Source organism: Mustelus asterias, chromosome 23 (assembly GCF_964213995.1).
Source record: "Mustelus asterias chromosome 23, sMusAst1.hap1.1, whole genome shotgun sequence".
Taxonomy (NCBI): domain Eukaryota; kingdom Metazoa; phylum Chordata; class Chondrichthyes; order Carcharhiniformes; family Triakidae; genus Mustelus; species Mustelus asterias.
In genome coordinates, this window is record NC_135823.1 from 39,737,215 (window position 1) to 39,759,328 (window position 22,114).

The window sequence follows — 22,114 nt, forward strand, 5'->3', positions numbered from 1 at the left end:
GGTTAAAGAGATGTGTATTGTCTCCAGACAGAACAGCTAGTGAGATTCTACAAGCCCAGGAGGCAAGCTGTGGGGGTTACTGATAATGTGACATAAATCCAACATCCCGGTTTAGGCCGTCCTCATGTGTGCGGAACCCGGCCACCAGTTTCTGCCCAGCGACTCCGCGCTGCCGCGCGCTGCGAAGGCCGCCCTGGAGAACGCTTACCTGAAGATCCAAGGCTGAATGCCCGTGACTGCTGAAGTGCTCCCCCACAGGAAGAGAACAGTCTTGCCTGGTGATTGTCGAGCGGTGTTCATCCATCCGTTGTCGTAGTGTCTGCCTGGTTTCCCCAATGTACCATGCCTCGGGACATCCTTTCTTGCAGCGTATCAGGTAGACAATGTTGGCCGAGTTGCAAGAGTAGGTACCGTGTACCTGGTAGATGGTGTTCTCATGTGAGATGATGGCATCCGTGTCGATGATCTGGCACGTCTTGCAGAGGTTGCTGTGGCAGGGTTGTGTGGTGTCGTGGTCACTATTCTCCTGAAGGCTGGGTAGTTTGCTGCGGACAATGGTCTGTTTGAGGTTGCGTGGTTGTTTGAAGGCAGGAAGTGGGGCTGTGGGGATGGCCTTGGCGAGATGTTCGTCTTCATCAATGACATGTTGAAGGCTCCGGAGGAGATGCCGTAGCTTCTCCGCTCCAGGGAAGTACTGGACGACGAAGGGTACTCTGTCCACCGTGTCCCGTGTTTGTCTCCTGAGGAGGTTGGTGCGGTTTTTTGCTGTGGCACGTCGGAACTGTTGATCAATGAGTCGAGCGCCATATCCTGTTCTTATGAGGGCATCTTTCAGCGTCTGGAGATGTCTGTTGCGATCCTCCTCATCTGTGCAGACCCTGTGTATTCGGAGGGCTTGTCCGTAGGGGATGGCTTCTTTAACGTGTTTAGGGTGGAAGCTGGAGAAGTGGAGCATCATGAGGTTATCCGTGGGCTTGCGGTACAGTGAGGTGCTGAGGTGACCGTCCTTAATGGAGTTGCGTGTGTCCAAGAATGCAACCGATTCTGGAGAGTAGTCCATGGTGAGTCTGATGGTGGGATGGAACTTGTTGATGTCATCATATAGTTGTTTCAGTGATTGCTCACCATGAGTCCAAAGGAAGAAAATATCATCGATGTATCTAGTGTATAGCATCGGTTGAAGGCTCCAGCTTCCACCCTAAACACGTTAAAGAAGCCATCCCCTACGGACAAGCTTATGGTATTTGCTACCAAATAAACCTGTTGGACTTTAACCTGGTGTTGTGAGACTTCTTACCACATCATTCTACAGGAACATTGTGTCTGGCAGGGCTTGTGCCACTCTGCTTATCAAATGGACAAATCAGACCTATGACAACAAAATTTTTATTCATTCGCAGGACATGGGCATCATTGGCTGGTCAGCACTTTTGCCCATCCCTAGTTGCCCGAGGGCAGATGAGAGTAAACCAATGTGGCTGTGGCTCTGGAGTCACATGTAGATCAGACCTTGTAAGGATGGCAGATTTCCTTCCCTAAAGGACATTAGAACCAGATGGGTTTTTCTGACAATCGACAATGGTCGTAGATTCTTAATTTCAGATATTGTTTTATTGAATTCAAATTCCACCATTTGCTGTGATTTGATTTGATTTATTATTGTCACACATATTAATATACAGTGAAAAGTACTGTTCCTTGCATGCTATACAAAGCATACCATTCATAGAGAAGGAAAGGAGAGAGTGCAGAATGTAGTATGACAATCATAGCTAGGGTGTAGAGAAAGATCAACTTAGTGCGAGTTAGGTCTATTCAAAAGTCTGACAGCAGCAGGGAAGAAGCTGCTCTTGAGTCGGTTGGTACGTGACCTCAGACTTTCGAATCTTTTTCCCGACGGAAGAAAGTATGTCTGGGGTGCGTGGGGTCCTTAATTATGCTGGCTGGCTCTCCGAGGCAGTGGGAAGTGTAGATAGTGTCAATGGGTGGGAGGCTGGGGTCGGGATTGGAACCCAGGTCCCCAGAACATTAGCTAGTTTCTGGATGAATAGTCCAGTGGTAATACCACCAGGCCGCGATCGCCTCTTCAGGGGAGTCAGCAGCCCTGATCTTTGGGAAGAATCTGCCGCTTTTGATAATCCGATGAGCAGATGCCTCCAGTGCAGTCCCCCTGGATTGTCCTCTTCACATTGGCTGACTCTCCATCAGGAGCAAGGATCCAAATACGGGCCACTTTGCTCCAACCCAAGGGAAATGTTTTCCCCACAATAGAGGCCAGCCACTTCCAAAAAAAATCAAGCAATTCGGTAATACCAGAAAATCTTACAGTGGAGTGAATCAGCTGCCTGATGGGAAGCAGCCAGATTGCTGTATGTCTCCAGCTTCCAGTCAGTGCTTTCATCATTCACGCAGACAGAAAATTAGTCATTGAGCTGTCAGAATAGGAGTGAATTTCGAAACCCACGCAGACTCTGGGGGAACTACCCCCATCATTTGTCTTCATGTCTGGTGGGACTGCTCTCTTCTCAGTTCGAATTGACACATTCTCGAAGAGCTGGGCAGAGGAACACAAACAACAGGATTTAATTCCTTGGCAGGCACGCAACACATTGACTGATAAGTCAGGATGAGCTTGGGAACAGGATAAAGCTGTGCTGCTAGGGCAAGTCCGTATGCAAATCTGGCATGTTGAACTGGAACTCTTTTTTACATTTTGGACTTCCTCAAACTCGAGCAGACTCGACACGGACACACCTAGAGGCTGAAGTGGTCAGATATTCTCTCAGGTACCGGGCTCCGAATCCGCTCTCGGTTTGCTGAAGGTGGTCGGGGAAAAGGAGGTTTGATGGTAGCAGTTTTACTCTTCATGTACTGAGTGTTTAAACAGATAGGATGGACCAAACTGCTCCAGATTACAGTCACTCCAGACTGGCTGGGGAAAGTTAACTCCTTTCCCCATTCCAGAAACTCTGTGTCCTCTTCATTTCCAGCACTTTCTAACCTGATGTTAGGTTAGTACTTTCCAATCCCTCCGGGTGTTTGTGAGGGTCAGTTTTCTCCTTAAACCCCCGTCCACAATCCTCTATCATGAGGGTAATGAGGACAGTCTGGTCGCGTTGGGGCATTCATTCCGCGGCTTCCGGCTTCAAATCCCACTCCAGGGACTGGAGCCAGGTTTCCAGAGCAATATCGAGGCAGCACCGGAGCAGGGTGGGGTGGGGAACACCGCGGGAAAGAGTGCTGCCTTTGCGGAGACACTGCCCAGGGCAGGTGGTGCTGCATTGTCGGAGGAGCAGTATTGAAGAGGGTGACGGGGGGGGAGTGGGGACAGCGCTGGGGGGGGGGGGGGGACACAGAGCTGGGGGGGGAGTGGGGGAACAGAGAGCTGGGGGGGAGTGGGGGAACACAGAGCTGGGGGGGAGTGGGGGAACACAGAGCTGGGGGGGAGTGGGGGAACACAGAGCTGGGGGGGAGTGGGGGAACACAGAGCTGGGGGGGGAGTGGGGGAACACAGAGCTGGGGGGGGAGTGGGGGAACACAGAGCTGGGGGGGGAGTGGGGGAACACAGAGCTGGGGGGGGGAGTGGGGGAACACAGAGCTGGGGGGGAGTGGGGGAACACAGAGCTGGGGGGGAGTGGGGGACAGCGCTGGGGGGACACAGAGCTGGGGGGGGAGTGGGGGACAGAGCTGGGGGGGGAGTGGGGGACAGAGCTGGGGGGGAGTGGGGGACAGAGCTGGGGGGGGAGTGGGGGACAGAGCTGGGGGGGGGAGTGGGGGACAGAGCTGGGGGGGGAGTGGGGGACAGAGCTGGGGGGGAGTGGGGGACAGAGCTGGGGGGGAGTGGGGGAACACAGAGCTGGGGGGGAGTGGGGGACAGCGCTGGGGGGACACATAGCTGGGGGGGGGAGTGGGGGACAGAGCTGGGGGGGGAGTGGGGGACAGAGCTGGGGGGGAGTGGGGGACAGAGCTGGGGGGAGTGGGCGACGGCTGGGGGGGGGGGAGTGGGGGACAGAGCTGGGGGGGAGTGGGTACAGAGCTTGGGGGGAGCGGGGGACAGTGCTTGGGGGGCCACAGCTGGGGGGAGTGGGGACAGCGCTGGGGGGGACACAGAGCTGGGGGGGAGTGGGGGACAGTGCTGGGGGGGACACAGAGCTGGGGGGGGAAGTGGGGACAGAGCTGGGGGGGAGTGGGGACAGTGCTGGGGGGGCCACAGAGCTGGGGGGGAATGGGGACAGCTTTGGGGGACACAGAGCTGGGGGAGTGGGGGACAGCGCGGGGGAGGAGTGGGGACAGCACTGGGGGGGGGACACAGAGCTGGGGGGAGTGGGGACAGCACTGGGGGAGGGACACAGAGGTGGGGGACAGTGCTGGGGGGACACAGAGCTGGGGGGGAGTGGGGACAGCGCTGGGGGGAGCGCGGGACAGAGCGGGGGTAGTGTGGGGGTTAGAGCTGGGGGGAGTGGGGGACACCGCTGGGGGGACACAGCTGGGGGGGAATGGGGACAGCGCTGGGGGACACAGCTGGGGGAGTGGGGGACAGCACTGGGGGGACACCGAGCTGGGGGGAGTGAGGGATAGCGCTGGGGGGACACAGAGCTGGGGGGAGTGGGGGACAGTGCTGGGGGGACACAGAGCTGGGGAGAGTGGGGGACAGAGCTGGGGGGGGAGTGGGGGACAGAGCTGGGGGGGGAGTGGGGGACAGAGCTGGGGGGGGAGTGGGGGACAGAGCTGGGGGGGGAGTGGGGGACAGAGCTGGGGGGGGAGGGGGGGAGTGGGGGACAGAGCTGGGGGGGGAGTGGGGGACAGAGCTGGGGGGGGAGTGGGGGACAGAGCTGGGGGGAGTGGGGGACAGAGCTGGGGGGGGAGTGGGGGACAGAGCTGGGGGGGGAGTGGGGGACAGAGCTGGGGGGGGAGTGGGGGACAGAGCTGGGGGGGGAGGGGGGGAGTGGGGGACAGAGCTGGGGGGGGAGTGGGGGACAGAGCTGGGGGGGGAGTGGGGGACAGAGCTGGGGGGAGTGGGGGACAGAGCTGGGGGGGGAGTGGGGGACAGAGCTGGGGGGGGAGTGGGGGACAGAGCTGGGGGGGAGTGGGGGACAGAGCTGGGGGGGAGTGGGGGACAGAGCTGGGGGGGGAGTGGGGGACAGAGCTGGGGGGGGAGTGGGGGACAGAGCTGGGGGGGGAGTGGGGGACAGAGCTGGGGGGGGAGTGGGGGACAGAGCTGGGGGGGAGTGGGGGACAGAGCTGGCGGGGGAGTGGGGGACAGAGCTGGCGGGGGAGTGGGGGACAGAGCTGGGGGGTGGAGTGGGGGACAGAGCTGGGGGGTGGAGTGGGGGACAGAGCTGGGGGGTGGAGTGGGGGACAGAGCTGGGGGGGGAGTGGGGGACAGAGCTGGGGGGGGAGTGGGGGACAGAGCTGGGGGGGAGTGGGGGACAGAGCTGGGGGAGAGTGGGGGACAGAGCTGGGGGGGAGTGGGGGACAGAGCTGGGGGAGAGTGGGGGACAGAGCTGGGGGGCACAGAGCTGGGGGGGAGTGGGGGACAGAGCCGGGGAGGAGTGGGGACAGCGCTGGAGGGACACAGAGCTGGGGGGGATGGGGGGCATTACTTTGGAGGAGTGTCAGCTTTAAGTATGGAGAGTGAAGGCAGTTTGTGTGGATGGGGGGCATTACTTTGGAGGAGTGTCAGCTTTAAGTATGGAGAGTGAAGGCAGTTTGTGTGGATGTTAAAGATGATCCCAGCACAGACACTGATCAATAACAGGGTCTGCTTAGTCCAGGGAAACTAAAACCCATTTTATTGCGCATAAATAGATCAAATGGTCAGAACTAACATAGCCTTTGGGCAGGTGCTGCCTGTCCCCAGTAATCCCGGTTTTCCCGTCACTCCCTGTGTTATCAATCATACAAAAGCCCGGTATTCCGGGCTCTTCTCGGTATTCCGGCCATTCCGGGCTGTTCTTGGTATTCCGATCATTCCGGGCTGTTCTTGGTATTCCGATCATTCCGGGCCATTCCCAGTTCTGTAGCCCGGCACTGAGGTCAATGTGGACTTTTTTTGCGATCAGATGTTTTGGGGAACTCTGGTCCAGTGTTTGGTATCTGTCCTCTGTTTATTCAACTGATCTTGTCCACACCCATTGATACCAGTCTAGCGAGGACAAACATTGACCACAGCTCCATTTCGAACCCTTCCTGAAATGTGAGGTTGTATAGAGAATAACTGGGGTGGCCGATGATGCCTCCCAAGATTGGATATCCGGGCCCCACACACCGGTGAAAACTGTAACCCAGCTGAGTCCGCAACTTCTGAGCTTGAGGGGTGAAATGGTTTTGCTTTGATTTGAGTGACTCACCACCCTGATAAGGAAACATTGGCGCTGGAACTCCCCACCTAACACCCACACAGCCGCACATCAAGAAGTCAATTCCACAGGGTAATTGGGATGGACAATTTCATATCGCCTTGCCACCAATGCTCTGTGAATTAAAAGGAGAGAAAAAAAGAAATAATTGATTCATCGTGTGCATTAAAAGTAATTCTAAGTTTTTTGTTGAAACAGATGGTTTTGTTTATGATTCTCCATGTGTCTGGATCTCCTCCTGGTGGCCCAAATGGGGAATTCACTAGGTTCACCCAGTGTGGCTAGTGGCGAATTAAAATTGAGTAAGAAGTCTCACTACACCAGGTTAAAGTCCAACAGGTTTATTTGGTAGCAAATACCATAAGCTTTCGGAGCGATGCCCCTTCGTCAGATGGAGTAGTTATCTGTTCTCCAACAGAACACACACAGAAATCAAGTTACAGAATACTAATTAGAATGCAAATCTCTACAGCCAGCCAGGTCTTAAAAGGTACAGATAATGTGGGTGGAGGGAACATTAAACACAGGTTAAAGAGATGTGTATTGTCTCCAGACAGAACAGCTAGTGATATTATGCAAGATCAGAGGGAAAGCTGTGGCGAGCTGTGGGGGTTACTGATAATGTGACATAAATCCAACATCCCGGTTTAGGCCATCCTCATGTGTGCGGAACTTGGCTATCAGTTTCTGCTCAGCGACTCTGCGCTGTCGTGTGTTGTGAAGGCCGCCTTGGAGAACGCTTACCTGAAGATCCAAGGCTGAAAGCCTGGGCATTTTGAAACCGGGGAATCCCTCAGCGTACTCTTTTTGTTTCAGGGATGTGTTGTGTCGCAATAAGGCTGTGTGAGACTTATCCATTTTCTTTTCTTGTATCCTTGCATTTATAATAGTAGAATGTAGTAGATGGCAATCTTCACTCTAATCATGGCTAATATGAGTAGTGCCAGTGCATGGAGGTGAGCAAGTGGTTTGGGTATAGAGGCTGTAGGTATGGACCTATGACTCCTCACAGTTGGTGAGGAAAACCCCTCATTAGATCCAATGGTATCACATATGTTTTGTATTTCTGTTATTTTGGGGACAAAGAATTTCTGACTTAGTCCTATAAAGGTACAGACAGGTCATATATAATAGGAAAATATATTAGAGTCATAGAGGTTTACAGCATGAAAACAGGCCCTTCAGCCCAACTTGTCCATGCCGCCCTTTTTTAAAAAATCCCTAAGCTAATCCCAATTGCCCGCATTTGGCCCAGATCTCTCTATACCCATTGTACCCATGTAACTATCTAAATGCTTTTTAAAAGACAAAATTATACCCGCCTCTACTACTACCTCTGGCAGCTTGTTCCATACACTCACCTCCCTCTGTGTGAAAAAATTGCCCCTCTGGACACTTTTGTATCTCTTGCCCCTCTGGACACTTTTGTATATATTGTTTTGCATCAATAGCACTTCCAGTTTAGTTGGAATTGGGGAATGTATACACCATATACTCATGACTTTATCCTGGTATCCTCATTCTCTGAAATATCCTTTAATTATTTATATGGTGGGAAGTGCCGGCTACAATGAATAATCCAAACCATCTATGTTGGTGTTTCCCTGTATATTTGGAAAAATGATTAAGCTGTACTGTACCAGTTTTTGAGGGCTTGTTGCATTCATTTGTAAAAATGGGAAAAATCTTCAATAAAAATGTATTTTAAAAATATAGGAACAGCAGTAGGCCATTCAGCCATTCGAGCCTGCCCCACCATTTAATAAGACCATGGCTGATCTAACACTTTCCCGCCTTGACTCAATCTCTGCCTTGAAATTGTTTGAGGACTCGGCCCCCGCAGCTTCCTGGGGCAGAGGTAGCTAACCTCAGACCTGCGATCTGAATGAGGCAGAGCATTCAGCTGGAGCTTTTGCTCCCAGTCACTGTCCAGTGATGGTAGACTTGGCTGTGATGGTTTCTATGGTGGAATAGCTTGAAGGCAGGTATTTGAGTTCCCTGGATAGTGACAGGTCATTTACACAATGTATCCTTCCTTACAGAATGATCAGTTACCTGCAAATCGCTGGAGTTATTTTCATCCGAAACTAGATTGCGAGACCAGGAGCAGCTGCAGAATGAGTTGCATTCCTGTGATTTGGTGTTTGTTTATACTTGGCTTTGGGCTCTGTCTAGGTGAGTAACTATACTTGCATGTTGTATGATTGATACTGCATGTTAAAAAGCATCATTAATGTTTTGACGTGACTTAAAAGGACATTGTGTTTGGTCAAACTTTTAATCATTTTAATCCCTGCCCCACCACCGATCCCTACATAATGGCAGCGGACCCCCTCTCCCTCCATAATGGCAGCGGACCCCCTCTCCCTCCCTCCCCCGCCCCCCCCCCCCATCAATTGCTGCAGAATGGCAGCGGGCCCCCTCTCCCTCCCTCCCCCCCACACCGATCGCTGCAGAGTGGCAGCGGGCCCCCTCCCTCCATTAGCCTATCCCTGTTGGCCCTGCCCCAATTAGCCACGCCTTCTGGCACTGCCTGGGCAAATGAGGCTAATTGCCCAGGTGCCAGGGTGGCACTGCCAGTCTGACATTGCCCAAGGGGCACCCTCCCCCCTTGCTGTCAGCCTCCTGGGGGCCTGAATGGCCTCTGGTTCCACCGGCGAGGCCAAGTCGACTGCTCCCCATTCACATGTCTATTCCTCGCCGGCTCAAACCTTTCCCGGCAAGGTCATAAAGGGAGGGCGGGCCCAGGCGATTGGGCTCCGGGTTTGCTAAGCAGATGTAAAATAGTATTATCATAAATTTCCATATATTAACCTGCCTCCCACCCATTTCCGGCGAGAGTCCAGTGCTCGTAAAATGGCACCGATCACGAAAACCAATGGTAATCGCGCTAAGCGCTTTACGCCCAACTTTACCACCACATCACGTCCAAAAACGGGCGCAACGCGATGCTAAAATCGCCCCCATTGAGCTTGGTATTGGCATTGCAACATTTAGCATTTATGTTGCCAGCAATTCATCAGAAACAATTGTTTACACTGACCATAATCAGTAGAAGTTAAAAGATAAAATGCAAGACTGGTTAGATGGAGTTTATTATTACAGCCATTTAATTTGAAGATTATACTCGTGGCAGGAAGTGAGAACATGGGGGTTGCAGATGCTTTATCATGATTTTGATTTAAATGGATGGAACATTCAACAGTGGAAAAGGAGGACTGAATTAGACTATACTACTGTTAAATTTACATGCTTAGATGTCACAAGATAAATACCAGATAGAGTATTAGTCGTATGCAAAACTGGAGGCTTTGGGAAAATGAAGCCATCTTTTCACATTTCTTTTATAATGGGGGAGTGTAATGATAGTGTGCTATTGCTATGGATATATATTTTATATTTAAGGGGACTGTTTAAAGTTCAGGTATTTTATAGGTAGTTTGTATGTCTGGTGGGAATGCTGCTCAGATGTTGGGAAAGTAGGATAATTACTCACTTTAGCCACGTAGTGTTTACTTAGGGGAGAGCTAATGGAAAAGAAAAGGTCACCTAGGTTTTTGATTAAAGTAATGGAAGGTGGGTTTACAAAGAAAAAAGACCAGAACAGCACAGGAACAGGCCCTTCGGCCCACCAAGCCTGCACTGACACATGACTGATGCCTTTCTAAACTAAAGACGTTTTGCCTCTATGCGATCTGTATCATTCTATTCATGTATTCATTTAGATTGACAGGATCATGGGATAATGTGGTTAATGGGAGGAGCTAGGTTTGTAGCAAAGGAAAACAGCTTTTGAGTTCTGGCTGGGGTTTGTTTAAAGACAGAAGTCTGCAAGCTGTTCTCTCTACAAAATCTCTCTGGAAGCTTCAAGACTGATATATATATATACTTATAGCAAGTATAGTTATGGTTGCTAACTATTTTAAGTGGTTTTTGAGTTTGTAGGAATGTTGCTTATTTGGAACTGTTTTTCTTAAAGTTTATTTATTAGTATCACAAGTAGGCTTACATTAACACTGCCTGAAGGTACTGTGAAAATCCCCTAGTCGCCACACTCGCCTGTTTGGGTACATTGAGGGAGAACTTAACATGGCCAATGCACCTAACCAGCACGTCTTTCGGACTATGGGAGGAAACTGGAACACCAGGAGAAAACCCACGTAGACACGGGGAGAACGTGCAGATTCCACACAGACAGTGACCCAAGCCGGAAATCGAACCCGGGTCCCTGGAGTTGTGAAGCAGCAGTGCTAGCCACCCTGCTGGGGGAACCCCCTCCCAACCCGGAGAGTGATAAGTTAGAAATTGGAGTTGTTTCTTTTCATGTTTAAATATTGTTCAAACAGTTAATAGTTAAGCTGCTATTAAATAATTAATTTTACTATGAAGGATTCCTAATTTGTCAGGGAAATTATTCCAGGAGTGAAGAATCCTATTGTCACGTTTATGCCAAAATAGAAAAATTCTTGGGGTCTGGGCTGGTTTCATTATCTACCTTGGGGTTCAGGTCCAGAACCCTAACACCTGTTGCTTGAGTTATATAATTGACAAAATGTGATATTCTGTTTCGTGCTGTCCTGTGTTCCACACCTCCCTCACATCCTCTGACATATTTGTATTCTTGTCGATTCTTAACTTTTGAAACTTGACAACTGAGTGGGAACAGGGTGTGACTGACAAATGTTACTGATTTACAGCTGGAAATGATAGTCAGCCAAAGCATCTTGAGTGTTACAATGACTATCTCAAGGAAATTACCTGCACCTGGAATGTAGACCCAAACACAAACTGTTCAACTGATTATAGTCTGCAATATGAGTTGGTGAATATTACCAAGGAGTAAGTAACCATATTTTCACCTACACATCTTTGCACAGTCCTGTGTTAATGGTACAGTAAGAACTAGAAATCAAAACCAAATCAAGATTTAAAAACAATGTCTCTTTCTTTCTGTTTCTCAGGGTAACAGAAATTAAAACGCTTCCAGGATCAATTTGTCAGAGCAGTATCATGACACAGACATTGGTATTTTATGCCATATATGAAATTAGGGTCATTTTCAAAGGAAATAAAGTTCTCTCCAAATGCGTTACGCCATCACAGAGCAGTAAGTGGGTTCTTGGTTCATTGTTTCTTGACGATAGTTTGAAACAAATGGTTGGAGAATAAATATTTCTTCATGTCAAGTGGAGGTTTGATACTGACTCCTTTGTGGGTTTCAGTTCCTTGTTGAGTTGCAGTTCTAGACATCTTCCAATAAGTTATTACTCATATGTTACCTGCTGGGGTTAAACTTCCTTTTCAGTGACTTTTTTCCAAGGTATTGCATCTTCTTGTATGATCATTCATGCTATAATGAGACATAAATTGGAACGCCTTAGCACTGATGCGCCTTAGTTACATCTAACACAATGGCACTTTATAGAAGTGGCTAACTCCATTGCTATACTCCTCAATGCCGTACTTCTTACAATGGACGTTGAAATTCTGCACACAAACATAAAAACACACACACATATGCTGACTGTCCGAAATATCTTCAATAAATTTTCACAGCCTGACAGACCAGATGAAGTTATGATCTAGTTACTATGCTTGGGTTTAACAAAAAACAACTTGGAATTCAAAAATGAATTTTATCTTCAAATCAAAGGCTTCAAATCAATAGTTAAGAAATATGCACAGTTGCTGCAAACATATACATGGCAAAATTGGAACAGAGTGTTTTTTAAAAAGTATCCTGTGCTTCCCATATGTTACTACAGATATTTGAATGACATATGAACTATTTTTTAAATTTATTCATCCGATGTGGGTGTCGCTGGCTGGGCCAGCATTTGTTGCCCATCCCTGAGGGCAGTTAAGAGTCAACCACATTGCTGTGGCGCTGAAATCACATGTAGGCCAGGCTAGGTAAGGATGGCAGATTTCCCTCCCTGGAGGACATTAGTGAACTAGATGGATTTTTACGACAATTGACAATGGTTTCATAGCCATCATTAGAATTTTAATTCCAGATTTTTATTGGATTCAAATTCCGCCATCTGCCATGGTGGGATTTGAACCCGGCTCCATAGAGCATTACTCTGGCTCTCTGGATGACTAGTCCAGCGACAATACCACTGTGCCAATCTGGACTCTCACAGAACAGAATTCAAAGAACTCATCAATGCCCTCTATAACTGTCACCTTCCATTGAACTTAATGCCACAGCGCATTAATTTTGGAGACACCACAGTATTTAAACTGACACGTGAAAACAGCAGGTATATGCTAGCAACAAAAGCTTTTTGCAAAATAACTGACACACACACATTCTACACACGATGAGCCAGCACCCTAAACACAACTTTCCAAGATTTGTAAGGTCACAACTAATGCGCTGAAGGATTTCAATCAGGCAGTTACTGTTTTTACTGCGTTACATATACACAAGAAGATTCTTCAGATATTTTGTTGCAAATTAGGTCAACACCGGGTCCACTTTTAATCACAACATTCTGCACAATGACCCGACAAGTAAATATGGTTAAGAAACATTTTGAGAAGTTAAAAGGGAATATCAATTAACTGAGCCGATTGTAACATAACATTAAAAAGCTGAAAGATTTATTAGTCAAGAGTGAGAACTCAAGATATCCACTTCCCAATGCTCCTTCCCACCCACAAATTCATCCAACTCCTGCAGTCTCACTCACCCTCATAATCTTGCTCTTGCCCCCCCACCACCCCCGCAGTTTCTCGCTCGCTCTTCCTGCAGTTTCTCGCTCGCTCTTCCCGCAGTTTCTCGCTTGCTCTCCAGGAACAGCCTGTGATTGGAAGAGCAGCTTCTCACATTCTATCACTTCCATGCATGAGGCCAACTTTTCTCTCATTTATGGCCCTGTCATGGAATCTCTCGTGGGATTTTGATGGCTTTCAAGGGCAAATTGGCCACTCTGATGTCTTCACTCCATGAAAACACACACTTGAAACTGCTATTCGGGTGTGCTAAAAACTAACCAAGACCTGAAACCTGAGTTGATCTCCACCTCCTTAATCCAGGATACTGAGACCAGCTGAGGTATCAGGATATGGGATCGCTAGAATTGAATAGATAGGTCTTTGAGTTGAGTGACCACAGAGATGGCAATAGGTGGAGTAGAATACTTATTTTAACTGACGTGTCTGCTCTGAGTTCATGGCTAAAGCCAGTGGTTTTTGCGGACTGTACATGGCCACAGAGTAAAATGGAGTTTTCTTGTCCATGCTGTGCTTGTGTAAAGTTAGAATATAGTGACGTTCCCTAAATTATTGAAACATTTTTTCCAGTCAAACCCTTGGCTCCGCACAACCTCAAGATAAACACATCAGAAATCGAGCCGCTCCTGGTCTGGGATGATGATTACAAGGACAACAGTATTAAAAACAATCTGGAGTATCAAGTCGCTTATATGAGAACAGGAGGGAACTGGAAGGTTTGTGTCCCAACTTTAGGCCTACCTCCTCTTGAGCTATTTTAAATTTATGCGCTGGTCCTTATAATCAAACCTCTTCAAAGTTTAGAGTTTAGCATCTCTCTAAAGCTACTATGGTAACTGAGGGCCTTTGAACTCGGTATTAAAATTGCACCCCTCTTTTGAGGCTTTTGCAAGACTTCCAGTTAAGAAGGCCAGAACCTGAAACAGTTTGCTTGCTTTAAACCCTCACTGAAGTTGAAAGTTTCACATGCAATGTTTAATAAACAGCTATGTTTGAGTTTCAGCACACTTGTTTAAATATTGCTTGTCCCAGTCAAATTTAGAAACAATCTCTTAGTTAAAAGCAAAATACTGCAAATGCTGGAATCTGAAACAAAAACAGAAAATGCTGGAAAATCTCAGCAGGTCTGACAGCATCTGTGGGGAGAGAATAGAGCCAACGTTTCGAGTCTAGATGACCCTTCATCAGAGCAGAACAATCTCTTAGCCTGCCTTGTCCCAATAGGTAGTCCATCTGAGGCTATCAGAGAGATGTAGGTAAGCCAGCAAAATCTGCCTCGTAAGGTTAATATTCAACCCTTTGTGCCTGCTCCAGTTCAGTACAGATGTTTTCTTATTTTTAATAATCAAGGCTGTATTCTTCATGGATTCATTTCCTGTTTAATAAATCTTCTCGGGTTCTATGCCACCACAGTTGAAGCAGGTAACAGAGAACCCTGTAGAACCTTCCACCCTAAACCACGGTCTGCTGAAGGTTTAAGATCTTCCAAAGTTGTAGAAGGGCACATGAGGATGTGTGATATTTAGTTTTAATTTATTTATTAGTGCCGCAAATAGGCTTACATTAACACTGCAATGAAGTTATTGTGAAAATCCCCTACTCGCCACACTCCGACACCTGTTCAGGTACACAGAGGGAGAATTTAGCATGGCCAATGCACCTAACCAGCATGTCTTTCAGACTGTGGGAGGAAATCAGAGCACCCAGAGGAAACCCACGCAGACATGGCGAGAACGTGCAGACATTGCACAGACAGTGAACCAAGCCAGGAATTGAACCTGGGACCCTGGTGATGTGAGGCAGCAGTGTTAACCACTGTGCCGCCCATATATAACCAACATGCAGTAAATAGACTGGGGAAGGTTGTTTGGTCTATGGGCTCAGACAAATTACTAACATGGTGGGAAGATCAAGAAGAGATTTGAATCATGGAAAATACCGAGGGGGTGTGAGGAATGGTGGTTATTGAGAAACTTCCCTGCTGCTTTTTATATTTGGAAACTCGGAAATAAAGAGTAAATGTCCAATGTTTGGTTTACCAGAAGAGTTGAAAAGAGTAAAAGACTTGATTCTGGCCATTAGAAGGAGGGGTATTTCTGGCCTTTTGAGGGAGGGGCATGCATTCTGATATGTAACTGACAATCACCTAATGGAATAGATCCCCAGTGATCACTTTACCCCCTCTCCCCAATTAGAGCAAGTTATAGTCACATTTAAAAAAAAAGATGGATGGTGAGTTTCCTCAGGACTTATCTTGTTCGTCAATGTACCTTTGACGGAAGTAAGATGGAAACCAGAATTAAACATGGGCAATGAGTGGAAAATTCACTACCCAAAGGTAAATAGGAAAAGGGCAATTTGGTGCCTCAAGTTTGGATATTTTTAAGATTGTTTGTTTATTGTAGGAGAGACTAAGGGTGGTGAGAAGCTTCACCAGGGAAAGAGGAATAGAATAGGAAAGAAAATAAATTTAGTTAATTGTGTAAATGAATTGACTTGCTGAGGATGGAGTGTGATATGGGCGGTTGGAGTTTTGCTCAGTTTCTGCTGTTCTTGAATTTGATGTAGATGATTAACACAACAACCCAGAAAATACTGGTCCTCCATTCGCTGCTGGATCCTGGATACACCTACCACATAAAGGTTCGCTCCAAACCATTGCAGAACTATGCTGGGGTATGGAGTGACTGGAGCCTCGAATATGTGTGGCCTTACGGTAAGTGGTAAAAGGTTAATTTTGCTATCTCCCCAACTGTGCCCACCCACTGGCGGTGATTCCCCTCCATCTCCCCACCCCCCTGCCCCACCGCGGTGGAAGCAGCCCGCCATTGGCCAGCAGCAGGATCTTCCAGTCCCACTGTTGTGAACGGGGTTTCCTATTGTTCGCACCCTCTGCCGCCAGGAAACCTGTGGTGGGCTTTCACCATCAGCGGGACTGGAAGATCCCACCAATGGGAATAGCCAGAAAATCCCTCCCATAATCTCTGCTGAGATCTCTTCAACCCTCAGTAACGCATCCTTGTGGTCATAGACAAACCCAATAGTGGTCTTTTCTTGAGATCTATACATATTGCAGTTGGCCTGAGTTACATTCAGGAGCATGAATCCTGGCTGCTTTCCTCCTGCTTCATCTTACAGTGCTGGAAGCAGTTTTAGCACTTGAGCCCTTATGTCACCAGGGACTGGATATTAATCTGCAACTTTACTGGCCTACTGAACCTAGCCATGGACTGGATAAAACTTGGCAAGTCATCGTTTTCTGGTAACTTGCGAAACTTAAGGTGCAATTATTGAGGTGAATTTTGAGTGGATTCCAGATTCAGTAGGACCTCACTGGAAAACAGCAGAGCTCGTTGAAGATTCTGGGCTTGTGAAGACATTTCATAATCAGTTAGACATGTGGTCAAAGGAATGGGATCAGTGTTTTGGATTAAAATACGGTTCATGTGGAGCCTAAATACCAAAACAGATAGGTTGGATTGGATGACCTGCTTCTATTTTGCCATTCTTTGTAATCTAAGGGACCCTCGGCCAGAACACTTTCCTTTCAACGGAACATTTTGTTAATGGAAATTTTCCTGAAAAACCTTCAGGCTTGCCTAAACCTATTGGAGAATGTCTTTGTGATTGCCTTAAAGTAAAGTTAAAGTTTATTTATTAGTCACAAGTAAGACTTACATTAACACTGCAATGAAGTTACTGTGAAATTCCCCTAGTCACCACAGTCCGGCGCCTGTTCAGGTCGATGCACCTAACCAGCACGTCTTTCAGAATGTGGGAGGAAACCGGAGCACCCGAAGGAAACCCACGCAGACATGGAGAGAACGTGCAAACTCCACACAGACAGTGACCCAAGCCGGGAATCGAACCCAGCTCGCTGGCGCTGTGAGGCAGCAGTGCTAACCATGCATTCCTGCACACATTCGTAACACATTTCCAACCACTACTGCCAGTTCTTTGAAAGAAGTTGAGAGAAAGCATTTCTTGTTAGTTGGAGAAACTAATAAGACAGACCAATTCTCCTTTTAAACTCTTCTGAGAAGTGGTGGAACTGTGTGGGTTGAAGAAGCCAGGGTATGAGTCAGTATTGTACTCATGTTTCTCACTGTTTCCCAGAGAGAAGGGGTCCTGAGTGTTCTCCAACAACCCCCTTCCCCCGCGTCCTCCCCCCCCCACCCGAAGTCTAGGCTGTTCAAAAAATGGCTGTTTAATGGCCCATTGTTGTATGTTTACTATCACTTTAATCCTGAGGAGCTGTTTCAGTCCTCACATCAACATTCTTCACAATGACCTAATTCAATTATTTTCTTTTCAATTCAGGTTCCTCTGAATTGATCTCAACTGCATTAATTGTCCTTGTGTGCATTATCGTCCCTCTACCTGTGGCTCTCTGCTTCTTCGGTTTCAAGTTGTAAGTGATTTTCAAACTGTATACGCAGAGGAAAACTCCCTCTACACTGTCCCATCACACACCCACTCCAAAGCAGGTGCAGCAGCGGTTTTATACATAGTAAACCTGCCTCTACACAGTCCCATCAAACACTCCCAGGACAGATATAGAATGGGTTAGATACAGATTAAATGTTCCCTAAGGTCTACAATGCAGGAAGTTCTGTTCATAGTCTGTGCTGAATTAGCTGATCTCAGCCTGGGCGGAAAAATCAGTCTTGACTCCCAATCCCCGCTACCCAATGACCCCAGTGGAAATTGTTTTGAATGTGTGGAAATATTAATGGTGCAGAAAATTGTTTGATTTCAGCTCACTTGTTGCTGATCTTTGATCAGAAAGCACAAGTTTGGTTGATGGCAACTCACCAATGTCACTGCAGAAATGGGCACCAGAAGGTGCCAAAGAGCAGGACAGCATTAGCTGATCCCTCATCTCCAGTGCTCTCTTGGGATGGAGAGCATGTGACATTTGGTTCCCTCTCTAGTAGCAGCTGAGACAGACCATGTACTGTGCGGGGAGGGAGAGATCACTGCCATAACTTAGAGATTCCCAGATGAATATGCTTCTCTCTTTACAGAGCAAAAAAGAGCTGGTGGGAGAAAATTCCTTCACCTCAGAAGAGTGCCCTGTCCAAGGAAAGCTTTGACAAGTTCCAGGTATTACAATGATTTTTTTTATTTTTAAATCTGTTTAGCTTCATGATGTTAGAAAGTCTCACTCTTAAGACACACGCATGCATGCGTGCACACACACACACCTTTCAATACGTCTCATCCCACTCTAAGTTCCTCCTTCACTAACATTGGAATTCAGTGCGCTGAATTTAGACCTTTGGAGCAATGAGGAGAACATTTTGTCTACTCTTGGCCATATACTATTGATGAAACGGGAAGTGTTTGCTATAAGATGATCAGAGATAAATGTAATTAAGTTAGGATTTGTTTGTCCAATTATCCCAGACTTTGAGACTAAAAATAATTTTCTTTTCTGAATCAGAAATTTGGACATATTGTCAGTGAAAATATGCTCGATAACTGCAAAGTAGAGAAGGTTTCATGCACCAATAAGCTGCCATGGTGAGTATGGTTATATTCACAAATGATGACTTGAATCCCTGTTGAGCTTCCAGTCCATTCAAATTCCATCAATAGAACCTATTTGTATATTGGAATCTGATTTACATCGCTTAACCCATCAAAGTAACTCTGAGTTGGATTAACCTGGATTAAATCAACCACGATTCATTAAAAGCTTGTCATCCAATTCATGATTACTCTCTCACTGCTGCTGTCTAATCTCACACTTGCTGTTACTTCCTATATATATTGATTTTTGGTATTAGCTTTGCTCCTCTGAACTTCCCTTTGATGCTTTAACTCAAGTTCAAGTTCCTCTGTCTTACGCACTCAGCTTCCTCTTTGCAACCTAACTGAATTGAAGATTCATCACACTCTTTCCTCTCTAATTCACAGAATTGTTATAGCACAGAAGGAGACCATTTGGCCCATCATGTTTTCATTGGCTCTCTGAATGAATCTAGTGCCATTCCCCCTGCTTCTCCCCATAACACTGCACATTTTTCCTTTTCAGAAAACAGTCTAATTCTCTTTTGAAAGTCTCGGGTGAACCTGCCTCCACCACATTCTCATCAAATATCTCCATTAAATCTCCTCTTAGCCTCCCCTGCTCCAAGGAAAACAGTACCAACCTCTCTAGTCTATTTTCACAACTGAAGCTCGTCAACTCTGGGACCATTCTCATGAATCTTTTCTACACTCTCTCCAATGCCTTCACATTTTTCCTAAAGGTGGTACCCAGAACAGGATGCAGTACTCCAGCTGAGGTTAGACTAGCGTCTTATACCTATTCAGCATAACCTCCTTGCTCTTGTACTCCATGCCCCTGTTAATAAAGCCTACGATACTGGATGCTTCATTAACCACTCTTTTAATCTGTCCTGCCCCCTTCAATGACCTAGGCACATATACATCCAGATCCCTCTACTCCCTCTGTTTAGGGGAGGTGGTGGCAGTGGTGTAGTGATATTGTCACTGAATTAGTAATCCAAGTCCCAGGGCAATGCTCTGGCAACACTAGTTTGAATCCCACAGCAGATGGTGAAATAAGAATCCATTAAAAGTCTAATGATGACCATGAAATCATTGTCGATTGTCGTAAAAAGCCATCTGGTTCACTAATGTCCTTTAGGGAAGGAAATCTGCTGTCCTTACCTGGTCTGGCCTACATGTGACTCCAGATCCACAGCATGACCTAGCAAACCACTCAGTTAAAGAGCAATTGTGTAAGGACAATAAATGCTGGCCCAGCCAGAGGTACCCACATCCCATGCATGAATTTAAAAAATCCTACGGAATTGTACTCTATTTTGTACTGTCTCCCCATGTTCTTCCTACTATAATGAATCACTTCACATTTTCCTGCATTGTTCTCTCACAATTCACAATGCTCCCAGTTTTATACAGAGAGTCATAGAGGTTTACAGCATGGAAACAGGCCCTTCGGCCCAACTTGTCCATGCCACCTGTTCTTTTTTAAAACCCCTAAGCTAATCCCAATTGCCCACATTTGGCCCATTTCTCTCTAAACCCATCGTACCCATGTAACTATCTAAATGCTTTTTAAAAGACAAAATTGTACCCGCCTCTACTACTACCTCTGGCAGCTTGTTCCAGACACTCACCACCCTCAGTGTGAAAGAATTGCCCCTCTGGACACTTTTGTATATCTCCCCTCTCACCTTAAACCTATGCCCTCTAGTTTTAGGCTCCCCTACCTTTGGGAAAAGATATTGACTATCTAGCTGATCTGTGCCCCTCATTATTTTATAGACCTCTATAAGGTCACCCCTCAGCCTCCTACGCTCCAGAGAAAAAAGTTCCAGTCTATCCAGCCTCTCCTTATAACTCAATCCATCAAGTCCCAGTAGCATCCTAGTAAATCTTTTCTGCACTCTTTCTAGTTTAATAATATCCTTTCTATAATAGGGTGACCAGAACTGTACACAGTATTCCAAGTGTGGCCTTACCAATGTCTTGTACAACTTCAACAAGACATCCCAACTCCTGTATTCAATGTTCTGACTGATGAAACCAAGCATGTCGAATGCCTTCTTCACCACTCTGTCCACCTGTGACTCCACTTTCAAGGAGCTATGAACCTGTACCCCTAGATCTCATTGTTCTGTAACTCTCCCCAACGCCCTACCATTACCATTACAATTATACCAATTGTAAATGTTGAAATTGTGCCCTGTGAAAGATCTAGATCATTAATATATATCAGGAAGAGCAAAGGTCCAAATACTGACCCCAGGGGAACTCCACTACAAACTTTCCACCAAAAACGTCCATTAACCACTACTCACTGTTCCCTGTCACTCAGATCATTTTATATCCATGTTGCTACTTTTATTCCATGAGGCTGCATTCCCTCTGGAAGTCCATGTACATCACATCAACAGCATTGCCCTCATCAACATATTCTGTTATCCCTTCCAGAAACTCCAAGTTAGTTAACATGATTTTGGCATTAAAAATCTATGCTGGCTTTCCTTAATTAATCCACATTTGTCCATGTAACTATTAATTTTGACCCGAATTATTGTTTCTGAAAGTTTCCCCAGCACCAAAATTAAACTGATAGGCCTGTTGTTACTTGGTTTGTCTTTACACCCTTTTTGAACAATATTTGCAATCTCCAGTCCTGAGTCTAAGACAGACTGGAAAATTATGACCTGTTTCCTCCCTGACTTCTCTCCGTATTGTTGGATGCATCACAACCATCCAGGCGCTTTATCAACTTTATGTATAGCCAGCCTATTCAATACCTCTTCCTTATCAGTTTTAAATCCTTCTAATGTATTAATTACCTCATCTGTCATAGCCTGGATGGCATCTTCTTCCTTGGGTAAAGATAGATGCAAAGTATTATTTAATAGCTACTCCTCCTGCTTCCATGCTTAAATCATTTTAGTCCTTAATCAGCCTAAACCCTGCTTTTACTGCCCTTTCACTATTCATATACCTAATTGAAGACTGGGATTCCCTTTGTGCGTTAGCTGCCAGTCTCTTTCCATACTCTGTTTCTCTTATTTGCCATCCTATTGTTCAACTGTAATTTTTCCTGTTGATTTTTGTCTCCAAGTGCCCAGATCCATTCTTACCCATTTCAAAAAAAATTATTTGATGGGATGTTGGCATGACTGGCTATCCCTAATTTCCTTTGAAAAGATAGTGGTGAACTGCCTCCTTGAAATGCTGCAGTCCCCATTGTGTAGGTACACCCACAATGCTGTTAGTGAGGGAGGGATTTTGACCCAGCAACAGTAATATATTTCCAAGTCAGGACGGTGAGTGACTTGGAGGGCAACTTTCCAGGTGGTGGTGTTCCCAGGTATCTGCTGCCCTTGTCCTTCCAGATAGTAGTGGTTGGGGTTTGGAAGATGCTGCCTAAGGAATCTTGGAGACTGCCTGCATTGCACCTTCTAGATGGTACGCACAGCTGCTAACCTGCGCCAGTGGTAGAGGGGGCGGATATTTGAGGA

At 46.9% G+C, this 22,114-nt stretch overlaps 1 protein-coding gene across 4 annotated transcripts in view; it reads left to right on the forward strand.

The window, feature by feature from the left end:
* The first annotated feature begins 2,466 nt into the window (after positions 1–2,466).
* The window catches only part of LOC144510659 (interleukin-4 receptor subunit alpha-like), a 30,833-nt gene continuing 11,185 nt past the window's right edge, over positions 2,467–22,114 (forward strand). Inside the window, exons 1-9 of one of the 4 annotated variants that reach the window (XM_078240346.1) lie at positions 2,467–2,786; positions 8,402–8,534; positions 11,057–11,198; positions 11,321–11,466; positions 13,671–13,816; positions 15,669–15,816; positions 17,421–17,511; positions 18,128–18,206; positions 18,547–18,626. In XM_078240346.1, the coding sequence (XP_078096472.1) occupies positions 8,477–8,534; positions 11,057–11,198; positions 11,321–11,466; positions 13,671–13,816; positions 15,669–15,816; positions 17,421–17,511; positions 18,128–18,206; positions 18,547–18,626 (890 nt within the window). In that variant the 5' untranslated portion in view covers positions 2,467–2,786; positions 8,402–8,476. Of the gene's footprint in view, positions 2,849–2,900; positions 3,012–8,401; positions 8,535–11,056; positions 11,199–11,320; positions 11,467–13,670; positions 13,817–15,668; positions 15,817–17,420; positions 17,512–18,127; positions 18,207–18,546; positions 18,627–22,114 lie in introns of those variants that run through there. The other 3 variants (XM_078240344.1, XM_078240345.1, XM_078240347.1) reach the window with 3 other exon arrangements.